Raw genomic sequence first — 21,786 nt, forward strand, 5'->3', positions numbered from 1 at the left:
ATATATATAAAGAACTTTAATAACTCAACAACAACAAAAAAGAAATAATCCAAATTAAAATGGGCAACGAATGAATATAAAGAGATGTTTCTCCAAAGAAGATGCACAAGTGGCCAATAAGCACACGAAAAAAATGCTCAAAATCACTAATCATTAGGGAAGTGCAAATCTGAGCCACCATGAAATACCACTTCACACACACTCAGATGGCTATAACTGGGGTGGAAAAAAAGGAGAATCACAAGTTTTGGAGAAGATGGAACTGGAACCATCATACACAGCTGGTGGGAATATAAAATGGTACAGCCACTGTCAAAAATAGTTTGGTAGTTTCTCAAACACTTAGAGTTAACATATGTCCCAGCAATTCCATTAAATGATGAATGGATGAACACATGTTGTATATCCATGTAATATAATATTATTACACCAAAAAAAGGGAATACACTATTGATACATGCTATTGGATGAACCTTGAAAACACTGTATTAAGTGAGAAGCCAAAAACAAAAGGCCATATAATGTATGATTTCATTTACATGAAATGTCCAGAATAGGCAAATTCATAGAAACAAAAAATAGATTAATGGTTGCCAGGGGATGAGAGGAGAAGACTGGAATGACTGCTAACAGTTATGGATTTCTTTTTTGGATAATGGAAATGTTCTGGAAATAGTGGTAATGGTTGCACAACATTGTGAACACACTAAAAACTACTGAATTGTATCCATTAAAATAGTGAATTGCACATTATATGAACTTTATCTCAATTTAAAAATTGCAGAAAAACTTGAAACTGGATCATTCCTCCCAAACTCCGCATCTAAATAAATGGAAAAATTTATTCTTTGTGGGAACATATACACATTGATTCTTACTTCTATACTCCCTCAATAATGCCCCAAATGTTTCAGTGAGCTAACACTTTTTTGAAATCTTTAAAATTCTGATTCTCTGTATATCTCTTCTAACTTCTACCATTTCCTCTCTAGAATAAGCATCTTAAAGTGTGTGGTTTTGAAGAAACACTGCTCACAAGCCTACATATATATATATACATCTGTAGCTATATGAATCTCTATATTCATCTACATCTACATCTATTTATATTGATATAGATGTAGATGGATAGACAGATATAAACAGAGGGAAGGAAAGAGAGATGACAGATAGGCACATATAGGAAATACACTAAGAAATATTTTCCTAGTATGAAATGACCTGCTCTTTCACAGACTTCTTTAGAAATAGTGATTCATTTATTTGTCAAAATTACACCACCATGTGTATTAAATAATTTGCTCAGTAGAGAGCATTTACTGTAAATCAAGTTATTTACTTATTTTTATATCTTAACCCTTTTATATTCTATATCAATGCTGATATTCTACCAGTGAGAACTTACCCTAAGCATGGGGCCATTTTGAAAGACATGTGGCTCATCACAAACCACACAGTATTCATTCAATACAGGGATCCGCTGTTCAGCAAACTCAATTGTCTGAATAAAACAATAAAGAGAAATAATTAAGTCAAGTTCATAAATAATTTGAAAACCTATTAAAAGCTAAAATATTTCCACAATGGATGACTTGGCTCATACCTGCACTAGGAAGCCACGGTCTCGTATTGGAATGCATTTGGCACCATTTGGCTATAAAAAGCAAAGTAAAAGAAAAAAACAATTTTTTAGCTCAGAGAATATATGAATTACAGCCTTTGAGTTTTTGCAACAGTGAATACAAGTGTGATCTAAGGTCAACTGTAATTATGAATTAAATCACTGATTATGACATCAAGATTTTAGAATTTCTTTATAATATACTTTCTGCCATTACTACCATAAGCCTTGTCTAAGCTAAACCAATAGTATTCTTAATTTCTGACCTTCTAGTAAAAATGATTGGCATTTTTAAATGATCACAAAAGCTCATTTTCTCTACTACTTTTTGTCAAATGCTCCTACCTCCTCATTTAGACTATTTCCATCTTATTTCACAATGAGAATTATTCCTCCAAAGATATATGAGACAGCTACTGAGGGGGTACAACACTAAACTATTGTACTGTATTAGGCTTAACCATACAGGAAGATTGTAAGACATTTTCTTTTACAGAATATGTGAAATTATCTTTCTTAGGTGAAACTGTCATGGGAAACTTTCTATGTTAATATTTTGACATTATTTTCTGTGTGTCCTTACTGCTTACTTTTGATAAGAAATGGGCTTTTAGGGACTAAAATTATCAACATACTTAAATACACTTTCTTAACACAAAATATAATTTTATGGTATCATTTACAATATAATTTTAGAAATAAAGCTATATAAGAGCAGCACAACTTTCTGATAATGTATCTTATTTTTTTTTCAATTTCATCTATTTCTAGGTGTATCCATATATATGGTTAAGAGTTAAGTATACCCTTACCCCAGCGAACACACGCATTTACTAAAAGAAAACAACATTTTTATCAACTATTTTACATATTTAATATACATAAGATAGGTCTGTTTCTTTATCTGAAATCAGCTATAATGCTGATCACTCCAAAGGTAAATTCTGTGTAAGACTGACTCCCAATAAGTACCATGCAGAGGACTTAAGTTTGAATATAGTTACCTTCTGGCCCCATCTCCATCAAAAAACTTCAGGATAAAGTGATTTCAGTTTTAGAAAGTAGACACTGAAAGCAGCTTTAAGTGAAGCTTAAAGTAGAAGTAGATGTTACTTTGCTCTACAAGTTACGATGTTCATAGGCAAATGTTCTTATATGTATATATAAAAGGAAGGACATTACTCTGAATTTAATTATTAGACAAACTTTGTCCTCCACTACTTATGTATGAAAACTAGACAACAGATAAACCTACTTGATAAAACATTAAAATGTCCTGCTTGCTTAAAAGGATCGGCTTTGTGGATCCAAGTGACTTCCTTCCATTTTTAGCAGCATTCATGACCATGACAGGAATTTGGACTTAGACCTTCAATCAATAGCTATATTTATTTTTTCAGAATCAAAATGAACATTCCAGTACTGGTTGCCAGTGTCTGGCATGCTAAAATAATATCTAAAAAGAAATAAATATCTAAATATCTAAAAAACAAAAACGAAAACGAAAATCTTGCTTCTTTCCTCTTCCAGGTCTTACAAAACAAACCAACAAAAACCTCTCCTGCACCTTAGCTAACATTTAGGAACTCAGGATGAAAGTATTTACGCACAGCAGGCTGGGAAGATGACGATGAAGATGGTGTTAAGATACCGATAAGCCCTGAGGTAAGAGAGAGCCTCCTGCCCTCTGCGTTAGGTTCCTTGAAAAGCTCCGTCTTGGATGACTTGGGAGCACTGGAGTAAGACTTGCTGAGCAACTTGTGGTTTTTCAGTCCATACAGCTCTTCCATTCTGAGATTACTGGAGTAAGATCTGCTTAACAGTTTGTGGGGCTTCAAGTTGGTATTGTGCTCGCATCGCGGGTCTCCAGAACAGGACCGAGTCAACAGTTTGTGCGACTTCAGAGTGAGGCAGTCCTCTTGCTTGACAGCTGCTGGGCAGGGCCGGTTCAAGAGTTTGTGTGACTTAATGGCCGCCACGGCCTGCTCAGCCCTGGGGTCGCTGGACAGGGAGCGACCAAAGGTCCTGTGCGACTTGGCGGCACACACATCGTCGGTCTTGACGGTACTGGAACAAGTCCTCCGCAGCAGCTTATGTGTTTTGGAAATTCCATCTTGCTCAGATTTCAGTTTGGACTTGCTTTTACCACAACCAGGGGGAGGATAACTTGGCGACCTTGAAAATGGAACAACAATTAATACAGGGGAAATCGTGAGTATGACACACTGCGGAGAACACCTGGTAGGCGCAATCAACTCAACTCGACCACAAATACCACCTCGTTTTAATACAGCCCATCCAGCTCAAATAGCAACCGCAAGTATGGGCACAGTAATCATATGGACTGAACTGAATTATGTTTTTCCTGCAAAACAAAAACAGATTATCAGGTTTTGGGCCCCTCCCGTCCCAGAACTCTTTGCAGAACTAATTTTGGTACAGAAAACTCTATGTGATGAGAAAACAAAGAATGTCATTTTAACACATTTAACCATGTTAAGAAAACGAACACTCTGAATGTAGAAATGGGTATCTATGCTTTTGATGGAATCGACAGAACTTGGTCCGTTCTTTGAAGTCACACGGAAAATAAATGAATGCCAAGACTATAGAAAGAATGCTCTGAAGTACCTAACCATGGAGCAGCACATGCTCAGAAGTGAGGAAGACAACAGAGAAGTCATCTGCTACCCACCTGCGCAAGGTAGAAAATAAATGCAGGGGAGATTTCACCTTCTTCTCTGATAGCTTCTTATTGTGCAGGCAATTGGATTTTTCTTTGCTCTGTTTCCACTGCTGTGTAACAAATGCCTGCATGATCCTGTCAATCCAAAGTAACTCTGTCATCACAGTTCCAAGATGATATGAGATTTCCGTATTATGTAGAGAATGTATTTATCAAAGGAAAATAAATGCATAGTAATTGGTGAGATTATAATTTAAAATCATACAAGATGTTTCCATGTGTAGGAAAGCACCATGCAGAAAATTTCTATGACTTTATTGCATTTTGGTTAATAACTCATTAATTAGTGTTATATGATTAATAACATAAATGATTAAAGAAGTGGATAAAATAGGGGTACTTGGATAGCTCAGTTGGTTAAGCGTCTGCCTTCAGCTCAGGTCATGATCTCAGGGTCCTGGGATCAAGCCCCACGTTGGGCTTCCAGCTCAGTGGGGAGTCTGCTTCTCCCTCTCTCTGTCCTCCCCTTCCCCCCACCGCTTGTGCTCGTGCTCTCTTGCTCTCTCTCTCTCTCTCTCTCAAATAAATAAATAAATACCTTAAGAAAAAAGAATTGATAAATAATAGGCTATAAAGAGATTTAGAAGGGCAGCCTTTAAACAACATTAGCCGAAGTTCTTTAGTCAAAAGGAAGTTCTGAATTATTTTGCTGGTGACAGAAACACATTTTGGAAATAATGTTTGATATTAACTATGATTTTATCACTTAAGATACAAGTAAAGTCAATTTCTTTTTACGTGATTTGCTTATGCAGTTTTCTTCATGAAAAGGAAAAATAAAATGAAACTGTGAAATCGTTAAGTAAAAAGGAACCATGTAAAACTGACTCTATGGAGAAATATGAAATGAGCAAATTTTCTCTCTCTGCACAGCCCATTCACTTTTAAATACACTGTTTTTTTAAACAAAACTATGTATCTTGGGGTGCCTGGGTGGCTCAGTCAGTTAAGTGACCAACTCGTAGTTTCACTTCAGGTCATGAATTCAGGGTCGTGAGATCGGGTCTGGTCTGGGAGCACAGAGTCGGCTTGAGGTTCTCCCTCTCCTTCTCCCTCTGTCTCTCCCCTGCCCAAATGTGCATGCGCAAACTCTCTCTAAAATAATAAATAAATCTTAAAAAAATATATAAAAGTAAAAATTAAAAAAAATTGTGTGTCTCTAAAAGCTTTTAGTTACTATCATAAAACAGGAATTTGGCAACTCCTGATCTCAGTATTTTCTAAGTCAAGACGACTGCCCACAACTGCTTCGTGGCAAAGAATCCTGGAACATCAGCTGAGGACTTGGACACAGTATTGTTTTCTGAGAAGGGTCCCTGACTGTGACAGCTTCTCGGATTCCACCTTTCAAGTGGCAGTGGCAGAGGGTCTGTTAAGACTGAGACTCAAGTAGATGCGAAACTTTACGATTAAACTTTATGTATACAATAAATTAAAACATTCTGATTTTCTTTCAAAAGTCAGTTCAGCATTGCCTGCTTTTCATGTTCTTCTCAGTTATTTCTAACACAGATTGCTTTTGGAGCAAAAAAAAAAAAAAAAACCCACAAAACACAAACCATTGGTACCAATATTTACCATTTATAATATACCAAGGAGTAATTTATATAACAGACTTTTTTTTCTTTTAACTCTCAACACCCCAGAGAATAGTAACTATTATTCTACACATTTCACAAATAAGGTTAAGTAAGGTTAAAAACTGAAATTGTCCCAATTTAGCCTGGTGATAAATGGCAAAACTGCAACATGCATTATGCTATCCAATATGGAATGACCTATGTTAACATATGCTACTCAAACAGGTGTGACTCTTAGCACTAAGACCATTATTAATTTCTCAAGATCCTCAGTTTCTATCAAATTAACATCGATCACCACAAAGTACAACCTCAGACTTACTACCCCTGGCCTTTAGTCAGCGAGCTTAGATGAGTTCAGAAGAAATAGTCATTTATGGAATATTTGGGGGCCTTTTTAGCTACAGAGGTAGTGAGGAAGAAGGGGATAAAACTGCAGTCTATGATGCAGGATTCCAAATTTGCAGTAAATTCACCTTCAAGCTCAGGCCAATGGAAATTTTTTTTTATTTAACATTTTATTTTTGAAGATTTTTTTCACCCAAGATTTCAGCATGATTTAAATGTAACAGTAATATTAGGATTTTCATTTGTCCCTATAGCTAACCTGCAATCTCCAGTGACATCACCCTTTGCACCAAGCAGATTCAGATTCTTTTCCTCCTATAAAAAAGTTGCCATTCCTATGCACCATTCCCTAAGAAACCTAACAAGTGCTTTTCTAATTCTTGATAGACTAATTGGAAAAAACAAAAAAACAAAAAAATCACAAGTCAATAGCTAAAGTTGTTCCAACTTTCATACTACATTAGCATTCCAAAGTGTGACCTCAGCATCTGAAACCAGTAATTCTTCAACTTGGGCACCCACATCTCGAGATGTTCTTGGATTCAAAAGTTGGGAGTTAACTGTCCTGTAAGAAAGTCATATTTAATGTCCACCGTAATGTGAAATATACATATGAGCACATGCGGTGTAATGAACACCTCTTGATAATGGAGAGCCACCAAGAGATTTTAGTACTCACACCGGTGTTTGTTTACTATTATGCTGGTACAATTGCCATTGGTTGAAAAAAGACCTCAAAGGTCAATTACACCAGACAATGTCTTAGTCAGTTGCATCAACAAAGGTCCCAAGGTAGTTCAAGCAGAGAAAAGGGAGTATTATGTGGGCAACGCTATGATTTTCTTTATGCTGATTTCAAAAGGAATAAGCACTCAAGGAGCCAGTACTATATTTAACCTGTGGTGGTCTAACAGCTCCAGCAAAATAGCATCATGCATCAAATCAAAATAATGTATTAATTTTACAAATAAAATTTGAGTGTTTTACTTTGATTTACACCTCAGTTATAAATTGAATTTTGTTTTATAAATGCAAACTCAACAGATGAAGAATTTACATCTAATTTTATGTTTGGATATATTTAAGGCAATACTGGAGATTTGCAAGGCTTTTTTTCCTTTTAAAAACAACTTAAATTTGATCAATGCAAATTCAGCATCAAGTCATACATAGTTTAAGAGTATTTCCATGGCCTGTGCCATGTTTAGCTTTGGAATGACAGATACTCTATATGAGGCTGATCATTACACTGTTGACCCACTACTGTTTTGGGTCAGTACTTATTTTTTCTTTCAGCCTCTTTTAATGCCTTCATGTTTTCCCAATATTCATTCAGTGCCAAAAACATATCCCAAGTCTTACATAAAACAAAAGGATACCTACGATTGTATGAGAAGCAGATTGGTGGATGGATCAAAAGTATTGATCTGGGGTCAGATTCTGGCTCTATCACTTTCTCACTATGACCTTAGCACCTTGCCTAATCTCTCTGGGTCTCGGTTTCATCATCCAGGAAATGTGGATAGTAACTGTACCTGCTGGATAGCATTGTGGTCAAGATCAAGCGAGTTAATGTAGGTAAAGCGCTTACAATAGTGCTTCACATACAATAAGCTCTGCGTATGCATTTGTGCCTGCAATCGTTAAGCCTGTCTAGTTGCCAGAAACACACCAAATAAAGAATCAAAGACAAAGTTTAATGAGTGTTTCTCATTTGCTGAAAACAAACCAGAGCAATAATAACAAAGGGCCTAGATTTTGAGTCTGCCTTCCTAACTTGCTATATGTTTCTGGAAAATAACCTCTTTATATTTCAGTTTCCTCTTACGACTTATTGTGAGGATGAGATCAGATTTTTGGAAATCATGTGATTTCAGACTAGAAAGGATCACATGCAAACCCAGTCACTTATAATTAAGGAAAAGCAAATTAGATTAAAAATTAACAGGAATCATTATGAAAAAGTTCTAGCCCATATACTAAACTGTTCATAGAACTAAAATTTATCCATATAAGTAATTAACCTTTTTAAAATGTTAAACATTTAGATGGAAATATTAATAAAATGTTACATATTCTACAAAGTGATTAAACAATGACTACAGAACACAGCTTTCCTTAATTTCTCAGAGTTGGAATTAATACACATCATTTCTTTTTCTGAGCCCAAACAATATAACTCAGACATCATTAAAAGGCAGAAAGTCATATATTCCAAGATTTCTCTGTTTTTATAATTCTTCTCTCCTTTGGATCAACTTCACTTCACTTTTTTAAAAACGGGTTAAGTGGCTAACAAAAGTACATAAAGTAAAAACTATGGGCTTTGGATGATAGTCAGGCATCAATGTACATTCATCAATTCTAACAAATGTACCATTCCGGTAGGAGATGTTGATAACAGGAAGCCTATGCATATGTGGGGACAGGAAGTATATGGAAAATCTCTGTATCTTGTTCTGTTTTGTTGTGAACCTAAAACTGCTCTTAAAAAAATAAAGTTATTAAATTAGAAAAAAAATTTAAAAACAAGGAAAATTGCGTGATGGGAGAAAACATCACAGGAGGGGGTAAAAAAGAAAAGATGTGCCAAGGTATGGTGATAATCAACTTGGATGGCATAACATAGAGGCAGGCTCCATGCTTAGCTCCAAGACCTATAAGACATAGCTCAACAAAGAAAACAAAATCCAATTAAACTAGAGGGTATTATGCTAAGCGAAATAAGTCAATCAGAGAAAGACAAGTATCATATGATCTCACTGATATGAGGAATTCTTAATCTCAGGAAACAAACTGAGGGTTGCTGGAGTGGTGGGGGGTGGGAAGGAAGGGGTGGCTGGGTGATAGACATTGGGGAGGGTATGTGCTATGGTGAGCACTGTGAATTGTGTAAGACTGTTGAATCACAGACTCGTACCTCTGAGACAAATAATACATTATATGTTTTAAAAAAAAAAAAAAAGAAGATAGTAGGAAGGGAAAAATGAAGGGGGGGAATCGGAGGGGGAGACGAACCATGAGAGACTATGGACTCTGAGAAACAAACTAAGGGTTCTAGAGGGGAGGGGGTGGGGGGATGGGTTAGCCTGGTGATGGGTATTAAAGAGGGCACGTACTGCATGGAGCACTGGGTGTTAAATGCAAACAATGAATCATGAACACTACATCAAAAACTAATGATGTAATGTATGGTGATTAACATAACATAATAAAATAAATTAAAAAAAAAAAACCATCAGCACCTGGGTGGCTCAGTCATTTAAGCATCTGCCTTTGGCTCAGGTCATGATCCCTGGGTCCCAAGATTAAGCCCCAGGTTGGGCTCCCGCCTCAGCAGGGAGTCTGCTTCTCCCTCTGCCCCTCACTCTGCTCAGGCTCTCTCTCTCTCCCTCTCTCTTGCTTGCTCCCTCTCTCAAATAAATAAATAAAATCTTTAAAAAACAACACACACACACACACAAAGACAATTCCAATGGAAAAGTACACCTGATCCTAGTACAGAAAAATGAGAAAATTGCTCTTTTAAGTGCTTATAAGGAAACCACTCTGCATTCTATAATGTGCTAAACATATGTTGTAAATTGAATTTAGTTTTAGAGATGTGCAATTTTAAACATTAAGGGTTTATTATCTAATTTTTATATGTTCATATTTAAACCCAACATTGGGAATATGCAAGAATACTCCCTTTACCTTAATTTCCTTTCAAATGTGATCCACACATAACTCACATCTGAGGAATGTCAAGTCATAAAAACTTAAGACAATTCTAGAGCTCCATAATATGTAAAACTCTTGATAACACACACAAGCTTCCTCTTACAACCATAATCTCAAGTAAAATGACCACAGTAAATCCCCATTTAGTAAATGAAATAAAAGTTTCAAAGTACTTTCTCTTAGAAAATTGCTCAATAAAGGCTAATAATGTCTGATGCCCAATTAAAATTCATTAAAATACAGGTGAACACATGAACTGAATCATCGTTGAGGATGCAAACCATGTGTTTAAATAGATAATAATCTAATGGTAAATTTAAGTTGAAGTAAAATTTGCATATTCAGAAGAATAAATAATCCTTTGGGAATTCTCCAGTAATACAAATTCTTTTTTTTTTTAAGATTTTATTTATTTATTTGTGAGACAGAGACAGCGAGCACAAGCCGGGGGAGGGGCAGAGGCAGAGGGAGAAGCAGGCTCCCCATTGAGCAGGGAGCCTGATGCAGAACTCGATCCCAGGACCCTGGGATCATGACCTGAGCCGAAGGCAGATGCTTAACCGACTGAGCCACCCAGGCATCCCAGTAATACAAATTCTTATAGCTGATATATAGCACAGGATTTATTAAATTTATATTTTGACTATATGCTACCATGTTTTAAAAGTCATTTTGACTGGGATAATTTTATGTTCATAAAATATAAATTCATTCATTGCATTAGTCAAGGTCCGAAGAGGAAATAAAGGGTTTATTTAAAAAAGGAAAGATCATTTCAAGAGTGTAAGTACAGTAGCCAAGCACAGTGCAGTAGCACAGGGCAGTGGCTGCCAACTGTTACCACCTCTAGGCCCCAAGGAACAGGCAGAGGGAAACTGTAATGGAACTCAGTAAGAGAGAGAGTCATGCATAGGCTGTGGCCTAGAGCAGAGAAGAAAGCTTCCCTTGAAGGGCTAGTCAACTCAAGGTAACCTCTTAAGAGTGGAAATGAAAGGCAATAAATACTGCTTTTTTATACTGCTTCCTCCTCTGTTGGTCGCATTCGAGACACAGCAACACATTAGAACCTGCACCCACACAGATCAGCCTCCACAGGTGAGGGCAGGTGTTGCAGGGAGGAGAGTGAACCCACGTGGGCAAACAGAAGGACTGCGGCTGCTTCGAGAGGTGAGCTCTGCCAGCTAAATTACTGATGCAGCTCTTGGCATCGGAAGAGTTCCTCTCCTGAGGCGCTCACTTCAAAGAGCTCTTATTTAATAAGAAGGTGGGGAGGGGAGTGAGCAAAATGAGAACTCAGCTCTCTTTCAAAGAAATTTATTTTTTTATTCTTGGGAAACTTACTTTTTCAGCTGATGTCCCAATCCAAATCGCTCTTTTGTAGAAATCTGAAAGACATCAACAGTGGGCACTGCAAAGGAAAAAATAATCAGTCAATATGTTGAGCTGAAACTTAACCAACAGCCAGGAAAAAGACTGAAAAGTAATATATATGATACACTCTAATATGTACACATACATAAATATATTATACATTTACATACTATATAGTATGTAAGACATATTTATATACACATACATATTTAAAAATAGCATATACACAGTTTTATACATTGCTATTTATGCTTTATATATATAGATTTTGGAGATCATTCTTGGTCATTAGAAAACAAGGGTAGAAGTAAGAAAAATCACTCAGGAACTTATTAAAGTAATTGGCAAGAGATACTGTGGTCTGGGTCAGTGGAGGTGGTGAACTGTCTTTGTTAACAGGACATTCTCAGATCACACGTGCTCCACATTGGAACCAAACTGGTATCCCCAATTTCCTCACCCCCCGTGTTAGCCGTTACTCTGGGACACAAACACTCCACTGATCAAAGAAAACTGTTGTTAGTATCATTAATCAGTTCCTTTTCCAAAAGCATGCTAATCCTTAGATAGACTGAGGAACAGAGTGGACATCACTCGAATCCCTCCTATCCCAAACCCAGGGCTACAGAAATTCAAAAATGAATAAGAAAAATCCTAACATCTTGAAAACTCAGCAGAATTATTTTTTTTTTTTAAAGAAAAAGATGACAAAATTGGAACATGCTGTGCTCTCTCTTGAAAGATTTAAGAAGACACAATCTATTCCCAGGTAGGTGGGAAAAGTGACTAGGGAGATGGAGGCAGAGAAACAAAAGGGACCTGGTTTTTAAAAAATGCAGAAAAATCCAAAATGCACTAGAAGAACTGAAATTGTCACCAGAAGAAATTATATAAGATACACAGAGAGAAAGAGAGAAAAGAGAGATAGGAGACATAAATGTTTACCCAGAATATATAAATTATTCCTACAAATTAATGATACAAAGACCAAAACTTATTCATACTATGAATGACTAGAAAATAAACATCAATATTTTATCAAAATGATAAATCTTCTAGGGAAATGTAAGTTACAAACATTGACTCAACTAGTAGGATAAAATCTGGATGACCCAAATTTTAGAATATACTGAAAGAGCTAACAAGATGTTACTTTCAAAAATGTTTCAAGATTCAAGTGATAAAACTTATACTACTATTAAATTAATGAAATTAATTATTACTATTAGTTGCCTTGAGTGTATTCAGATGTTAATAATCAGTGAAACGAGATGCAGAGTATATGGGGACACTGTACTACCTTTATAATTTTTCCATAAATCTAAAAATGTTTTATATTAATTTTTATAATTTTTTTTGAGAGAAAGAGAGAGAGACAGCAGGAAGGAGGGGCAGTGGGAGAGAGAGAATCTTAAACAGACTTTACACTCAGCGCAGAGCTCGATGCACGGCTCAATCTCACAACCCTGAGATCATGACCTGACTCAAAATCAAGAGTTGGATGTTTAACCAACGAAGAAACCAGGCACCTCAATTTTTATAAAAATTTTTAAAAGTAATAGTTTTCTGATAACTAATAACCAGTTAGAAAATAAACTGGAATATAAAATTCCCATTAAGCAAACAAGTACTCATGAATAAATTTAGCTAAAATTACTGACCTCAGGCAGAAAAAAAAACAAACACAGAATGGTACTGATACATAAAATTAAAAACAACGAACAAATCTTCCTTTAAAGGAATAAAGGAAAAGTGAATATAAAAATGTCTATTCTTCCTAAATTTATTTAAAAGTTACCTTAAAATAACCAAATAATTCCCCACGAGGGTTCATTTTTAGGGACAAAAGACTGAGGAAGAACTTGACAGAATGCACTAGAGAAATATTTTCATGTTTTAAAAAAGATGAAAGTTATTCAATTTTTCCTTGTCTTTCTTATAACGTAGGTTGGGAAGGCAGTAAGTGAGGGCTGCTTAAGATACATGGAAATGATTCTAACACTGATCATGTACATGTGCAGGTACCAATGATGAGATGATTTGCACAGAAAAAAATTTTTAATAATGTTGGTTGTTTATCACATTAAACTAAAAGCAGCCTTGCCTTTCAGATCAGAAACTAGACTTATACACCAGCAATACTGGAAAAAATACATAATAAGAATAATCATGTCTTTTTATTTAAAATATATTTCCTCATATACAATGAAAATAATCTTTATCTTTAATATTAAAGTGGATAAGGAGGTGTATTTCTTTAATTCTTATCATTCTTGTTCACTTACAGATATTTTGTCAGATTAGCCCTGATCAAGTATTACAGCTCAAATAAGTATTACTCATACATTTCCAAAAGCTAGCAATGAATTCTTTCAAAAAGAACTGCTAACTAGGTCAGTCTAAACCTTGGATTAGTCACGAAACTTGTCTGAGGTAAATTAAGACCAAAGGGTACCAATTGAAAATCAATACGTAAAAGATAATATTAAGGAAAAAGAGGGGAAAAATAGCCCAGTAAGTACACATAACAAAACATAAGCAACGCCAAAATAGATGTCTTGCAAATGAACAAAATTAAAACACTTCAGACACAAACTAGCAGAAGTTTCTAAAGTATTTTTACCTTTTTTGGGGGGGGGACTATTATGACCCCATAAACTTATAGTTGGTCAAGTGTGTCTCATGCACAAAATGAGAGCCATTCTCCAGTATGAAAAAAAACAAGCATAATCCTCATGTTTCTTTGGTTTACGAACTATTAGGTAGCAATTAACTAACAGAAATGAAAACAGAAGGACTAAATTATGGATGAGCTGTAATACCGAAGAAGGGGTACTGAACAATACAATCATCTAAACGTGAATTAGAATACAATTGTTAGAACATTTACAAAACCATACAAATATAATAAATCTTTAAAGAGATGTTGAAAAGAAAAATCTCTGCCTAAAATTCAAGATTATATTTAAAAAGTGAGTAACACTGGTAGGATTACATAAAAGCATGCCACATTCTCATCTCACACAGATGGAGTAGTGTGAGTAGAGATGAACTGACCCAATTTTGTTCCTAACCCTGATAATTAAAAAAAAAAAAAAAAGTTCAGACATAAGAGCTGCTTTTTCTTTTAACCACCAACAGAATAAAATCGAATGGTCACATATCAAATCCCTAAATAAAGAAAAAAACCATACAACAAAGTATCTGGGGAAACAGCAAAAACACATACACCTATACCTGGAATATTGTGCAGATATTACAAATTATTCCATTTTAGAATATTTAATGACTTGAGGACAGTCTCGTGACATAACATTAAGGTGTTTAACTATACAGTTCAATGTCAACTTTATGAAAATGAGCCACGTGTGCAGAGAAAAGAGAAACACCAAACTATTCACAGGTTTCTCACTATAGATATGAGTAATTCTTTTTCTTCTTTCTTACATTTCTACACATTTGAAATAATCACAATAAAAATATGTAACATCTAGTTGTCTTTGCCTGGCATTAAATCATATGTTGTTTATATTAAGAGCTGATTAAGTAGAAATCATTATATAAAAACAGAAAAGAGGTGACTCAACAGAAACTTTTTCAAAATGAGAGATTTCCCTATGTATTTCATAAACTTGGAAGGTCAGGGATCTTTCTTGTGTAAAAGCTAATAGTAGATGTTAAGTTCCTTAATATGCCTAAAGAAAAACATGCCAACATCACAGTAAAGGATGTGTGAAGATGGCCTTGACTTCAAGAGGTGCTGTCTATGTCCATATCCCTTGATTCTGGGTGGGTTTTTCAACTGCTTTGAACAATACAATACAGCGGAAGATTCACTGTGCCTTTTTCCAGGTGGCATCCACAGCCTGTCTCTTGTAACACTTGCTTTCGGACCCCAGTCACCATGCTACAAGAAACTGGAACCACATGAAGAAGCCATGTGTAAGGTCAACAGTCAAGTCAAGGGGCCGCAGCTGAGCTTCAAGATGACACACTATCAACTGCAAGATATCTCAAAGTCCAGCATCTTGAGCATCCAACCTAGCAGAGCCTTTAGTTGACATAAGCTCCACCTACCACCTGACTTCCAAAGGCATGGGAGACTCCAAGCAAAAACTGCTCAGTTGAACTCAAAGAACAGTGAGAGATGGTAAGCTGTTTTAAGCCACTAAGTTTGGGGTGGTTTGTTATTCAGCAGTATATAATTGGAGCAACATGAGTAGATACAGTGTGTGTGTGTGTGTGTGTGTGTGTGTGTGTGTGTGTGTGTGCACGCACGCACGCATGTGCAGATGCACGCATGTGCATGTGTATCTGGTAGGGGAAGATATCTTAATCCAGTAAGTATTGGCAAGATTTAATAATCATGTCCTTTGCTGTAAATAGCTATCACTTGAGATATAGCAAAATCATCCTTTAAGATAGTGGAAAACAAAAACATTACTAAGATCTCCATTTTTAAAAAAAGAAGTATGTTATATTTATAGTTAGGCTAAATTCATCACTAATCAAAGGTGGGATAAGTGAACAGTAAAATCGAATCCCAGAATCAGAGACACAAATAATTAAATCTAAGGGCAACCCAAAATATACTTACTGAGCCTCTACTATATGCAAAGTTCTCTTTTAGGTTTTATTTGTTTGTTTCACAGCAACTTGTCAACTCCTGAAATCTATACAACTAAATGTATGTCTCTGTTTCCCTAAGTTAGACTGGCAATAAACCATCTTTGTTATGATGCAAGTATATTTAAGTACCATTACCAAGATAGCTGCAATTATGCTCAGAATTACCAAATGAACATTGTTTCATGCACAGAGCACAACTAATTAATTCAAAATAGTAAACAGAGAAATAAAACTAACCTGGGCCATTTAAATACTGTGTAAGTGAACAGTGCAGTCGGACAATTATAGGTTCTGTTCGAATCACTTCCCAAGCCACAGCAATCTCCTCCTGTGCAAATATATTAAAAGATGAATTAGTCATCTTTTAGAGAGTTCCTGATTTTTTTTTTCCAAAATGAAACTTTTTTTAAATTTATTTTGAAGAAATACATAAATCAATAAGACTCATAAGACCTAAGGTTTGGAAAAGAATGTCAAAGTATTCCTAATTTTTACCTTCTACAGAGAAAATTAAAGTAAAAATTTAAGAAATAATGAAGTACTATAATAAGAGCCCATAAATTTCAGAATATATTAAAAGAACCAATGTAAAAATATACATATATAAAATGTGTTTCTTCAGCCAGTCATTGTATTTCTTTATAATCACTTTAACAAAATCAGCTTGTTACTAATAATATGAGAAACATTTATTTTTTTCCAACAGTACAAATAAACGCTTCTGAATGTACCAATCATATTGTATAAATTGATACTTACATCCAGAAAGCTAACATCAATATGCAGATCAATATCTACATCATCAATGGCTCCGTATTCCCTGAAAGCAAAGATTAACACTTATTTTTCCATTTTCCTTAAAAGATAATGTGTGCTTGTTTAAGTCAAAGATTCAATCCCTAACTCTTCTCGCTGATCTCCACAGAGAGCTCAGAAGTGACTGGGGACATGAATTAACGAACTCCATGTAGTTGGATTGTCATCTCCTGTGACCATTTATACCATCTAGACATCTTTCTATTTTTACGTACATGCATTTGCATACACAAATTCAAGAATTGTTTGCTTCATAGTTTCAAATATCCCCAGTTCTCTGTGGCAAATTCAACCACTTGGTTTTCGTTGTGCTCTCTGAAGAGGAAGAGTTGCCCCAAAGGAAGGAGTTTCTGACAGGAAGAAGGGGTGGGAAAATAATTCACTGCCACAAGGATGTGCCCGTGACTTTCCCTTCCATGCTAAACATCACTGGTTCTGACCGGATCCACGGGCTCTGCCGCTTACATGTCATCGTGTTTTGATAGGCAGCTCTGAAAGTCTGACATATCCAAATTAAAACAAGTAACAATACCATGTGCCACATGAAGACGTTCTAAACACCAAATTTTCTCCAGCCCATGTGGAGCCGTAAACCAGCATACATACATGAAAGAACAAAAAAACAATAGTTTCCCCAGATTCTCTATATACACATATCTGTATTTTTTATATTTTTATAAAAGTATGAAGTTACAAATGCTATATACGGTGAGAAATAAAATTATACAGATAACTGAAATGATAAAAGTTAGCTGCCAATATTTATTAAGCGCTCATGTGCCAGAACTTATTCTAAGAATTTTACATACACGTGACCATGGTTCATGATAGGTACCACCACCACCTTTAATTTATTATACACACATGAACTGAGGCTGAGAGTAATAAAGTAACTTATCCATCATCACTCTGCAGCAGAGCCAAGATTTAAACACACACATCCTATTTATTTACGCAGGTGATTAATCAGTTCACTATTCAATAAACTATCACTTTGCAGGGTCCTCACCGTAGCCTTCTGACGAGGATACCATTACTATCCTCGTTTGCAAATGATGAAAATGAGCTTTAGAGAATTGAAATCAGACGCCAAAGAGTCGATAAATCAGTGGGGAAGTCAGGCATTGAATTCATGTTCAATTTCAAAACTGTGTGTAGGATAGTATCTGGCACTCAATGATAATTTCTGTGTATTACGTATTCAGGTAAGGCTAATATAATACAAAACTGTGGCACTTGTCTAGGGTTCAGAGAAGACACCTTTAATGATCAAACAGTTTTATGTAATTTGATGAATGAAGGAATTGAAGGGTTTTTTTGATTTTTAATGTCTGACACACAACAAGCAGCATATTAGAATATAAGAACTCAGGGCACCTGGGTGGCTCAGTCGGTTAAGCGTCTGCCTTCAGCTCGGGTCATGATCCCAGGGTCCTGGGATTAAGCCCCGCATCGGGCTCCCTGCTCGGCAGGGAGTCTGCTTCTCCCTCTCACTCTCCCTCTCTCTCAAATAAATAAAATCTTAAAAAAAAAAAAAGAATATAAGAATTCAGCCTCTGTGCTTTCTCCATCATCCCCTTAAAAATATATCAAAACAGGGCTCCCTGCTCAGCTTGTCCCTCTCCTCTGCCCCACCCCTCTGCTTGTGCACTCTCCCTCTCTCTCTCAAATGAATAAAAATCTTCAAAAAAATTAAAAAATTAAAAAATATATATATCAAAACCCTGACCACATTTTCACTATTTATGAAATTGTATTTTTCATTCTTTGATGATAATATTTTTAGATTACATAAAAAAGAAAAGGGATAAAAATTATTCACATAGTAATTGATTTTTTAAAAACACTGCATGGGGGTGGGAACTGGAGGGGGAGACGAACCATGAGAGACTGTGGACTCTGAGAAAAAAACTGAGGGTTCTAGAGGGGAGGGTGGTGGGGGGATGGGCTAGCCTGGTGACGGGTATTAAGGAGGGCACGTACTGAATGGAGGACTGGGTGTTATACGCAAACAATGAATCATGGAACACTACATCAAAAACTAATGATGTAATGTATGGAGATTAACATAACATAATAAAAAAAATCTGTATTATTCATAAAGGATAAGAACACTTGTAACCTTATGCAAATTTAGACATGATATGCAAATTTAGATACAAAAATATGCCAATTTATTTATGAAATTATACAGACACCATGCCAAGAATAAGGACCAAGCAAATAAACCATCTCTTCTATGCCTCTGGTTCAGGGGTCAGCAAGCTTTTCCTGTAAAGGTCAAGATAGTATTTTAGCCTTTTCAGGCCTTTTCTGGTCTCTGTCACATATTCCTCTTGGTTTTTGTTTTTCTTTAAACCCTTTTAAAAAAGCAAACACTATCTGTATCTCTCAGGCTGTTCAAAAATGGGCCCCACGACCCAGTGGTCATAATTTGCCAATCTTGAACACCAGCAATTTATTCATAAATATAAAACTCAAACATCTTTTGTGTTGGCAAATTAAAAGAAAAGAACCACTAAATGTAATGATGAGGATCAATTATTAATGATGTTCAACAGACATTTAAGTGGGGTGAAAACTATAACAAGTATGTGTAAACTTCTGCCTAGAAGGATGTTTGTGAGTGTAGAAACTGGGGACAGAAACAAATATTAAATAATAAGGAAATACTTAAACTATAGCACACTGGTACAATAGAAAAATTTTTTACCCATTACTAAAGAAGTTGATATAAAAATAATTACTACCCAGAGGGATATGTTCCAAAATATACTATTTGGAGCAAGTAGATTACCAAAAATGCATGGAAACTGAAATGCCCTTTTTAAATAAAATAGAAATAGAAAAACCAAAAACATTTTTTAAAAAAGTACTTATTTATTAACTGTAGATTGTGGGTAAAGTTTATTTTATAAAAAATTTATGTGTTTTCTGGGGCGCCGGGGTGGCTCAGTTGGTTAAGTGTCTGCCTTCGGCTCAGGTCATGATCCCAGGGTCCTGGGATCGAGCCCCATGTTGGGTTCCCTGCTCCGCAGGAAGCCTGCTTCTCCCTCTCCCACTCCCCCTGCTTGTGTTCCCTCTCTCACTGTCTCTCTCTCTCTGTCGCATAAATAAATAAAATTTAAAAATTTTTTAAAAAACGTACCTACTTTTTCTGATTACTATGGTAATAAAAGCTCATTTTATAAAATGTCAGAAAAACACACAAAAGCAACTTATAATACTACCACTCAGATAATTATCTTCGCTTATATCTCATTCCATATTTTTATATGGTATATAAAAATTGTCCTGCTCTTTCTTTCACTTCTTCTAAAATAAGTCTTTTTCTATATTATGAAATATTCTTCAAAATCATAGAATTAAATGGTTGTATTTGTATAAATACAATTCTATAATAAGATAATGATAAAACTATGAGGCTGCTATATTTTTTTTTACACTGTAAATATTGATAAAAAGACCTCTGGATAAAAATCTATGTGCATCTGTCTTCTCACAGAATCATTTCTAGAATTATTGCATGAAATAAATAATATAACTATATTTGGGAGTCTTGATATATGTCATTTAATTACTATTTTAAAAGGTTATGACCATTTCTAACTGCACCAGCCAGCTTATCACGGTGACCACTTTCCACATCCCCACCATCACCACGCATTCATTTGCTCGGGTCACTGCCAGTTTCCCAAGGGAGAATAACTTTTGTTTGGATTTAGTTACAATGGCAAGACTGGTGCAATTAGAGGCTGAGAGAAGGGAATCAGAGACAAGAAAAATCAGTAAGAACCTTACCCACAGCTGTTTTCTTCAGAGTTTTCCAGACCACTTCAACAGAATTTATCATAAAGTTATGATCAGAAAGTGACATGTGTTCTTTTAAAACGTTTAATATGTGAATCTTTCAAGTATTCTTTATATGATTTCTTCAACATTCTTGTGGTTAGTATCTTCCCAATTTCTAACACTATCAATTTATTTCAACAACAACAAAATTATAAGTGCTCTTCCCTGCCACAGCAGAGCACAAAGAACACAAATACAGAATTTTGAAGAGGCAGAGGCATTAAAGATTTGCAATTAACTGGATTCTGCAGGTGTAGATCTGTAAATAGTTACACTTTTTGTTTTTATGCCACACTTCAAAGAATTCACAACAGCGCTGCGTATATGCAAACCAATTTCCGTTGTGATGCCCTTTTTATATAATGCCAGTAATTTCACATTTCCCACTGCGAGATTACAAAGCGTGATTACAGTTTGTCCAGATGCAGCGACCCAGTCATCAGGATTGCTTCTATATCTGAATAACTTTCAGTTGCCCCGGATCTCATGAATAGTAAATGCAGAATCAAGTTAAAAGCCTAAAATATGAATGCAACTTGAATTGTGAAGCCAGATATCTGATTGTGTCCTGAATGCTGTATTGGGTTTATAATAACTCAAAATAATTTCATGCACTGCCTATATTTATTCACTGTGAAAAGATCGCATCAAATTGAATGTGAATACTTTTTCAAGATAAGGAGAACAACATAGAAATGATCTGATGCAGTTGTTACACCCTGGAACTGAGAAAGGACTGCTTCACAAATTTTTTTTTTTCCAGACATCTGAGCTACTCTTTGAATCAACATATCTTGAAATATGGTCATTTGATTTTGGATATGTACATGTGACCTAGTTCATTTAAGAACGTATGTATGAAATGTATTTTTCTAGGAACATGTATTTTTGAGGGCACTATGTGTTAGAATTCTTGGCAATTTTTTCTCCTAATTTTTAATGGAACTAATCAAGATAACATCATCATTAATGACACACAACATCCATACTCACAATATAGTAAATGTTAGACCATCTCTCCTGGTCCTCCTTTCTCTATAAAACTACAGCTTATTCATTATACTGTTGTGATGTTTTATAACACTACCTGATCAGAATTA

At 35.5% G+C, this 21,786-nt stretch overlaps 1 protein-coding gene across 4 annotated transcripts in view; it reads right to left on the bottom strand.

Moving 5' to 3' along the window:
• The window catches only part of PARP8 (poly(ADP-ribose) polymerase family member 8), a 175,809-nt gene that overhangs the window by 45,633 nt on the left and 108,390 nt on the right, over positions 1 to 21,786 (bottom strand). For 3 of the 4 annotated variants that reach the window (XM_027605409.2, XM_027605408.2, XM_027605407.2), the window contains exons 9-15: positions 16,778 to 16,838; positions 16,256 to 16,346; positions 11,360 to 11,426; positions 4,317 to 4,442; positions 3,232 to 3,796; positions 1,604 to 1,654; positions 1,406 to 1,501 (exon numbers count right to left, since the gene is read on the bottom strand). In XM_027605409.2, coding sequence (XP_027461210.1) covers positions 1,406 to 1,501; positions 1,604 to 1,654; positions 3,232 to 3,796; positions 4,317 to 4,442; positions 11,360 to 11,426; positions 16,256 to 16,346; positions 16,778 to 16,838 — 1,057 coding nt within the window. The remainder of the gene's footprint in view (positions 1 to 1,405; positions 1,502 to 1,603; positions 1,655 to 3,231; positions 3,797 to 4,316; positions 4,443 to 11,359; positions 11,427 to 16,255; positions 16,347 to 16,777; positions 16,839 to 21,786) is intronic. The other variant, XM_035727635.1, reaches the window with a different exon arrangement.

Source organism: Zalophus californianus, chromosome 5 (genome assembly GCF_009762305.2).
Source record: "Zalophus californianus isolate mZalCal1 chromosome 5, mZalCal1.pri.v2, whole genome shotgun sequence".
Lineage (NCBI taxonomy): Eukaryota > Metazoa > Chordata > Mammalia > Carnivora > Otariidae > Zalophus > Zalophus californianus.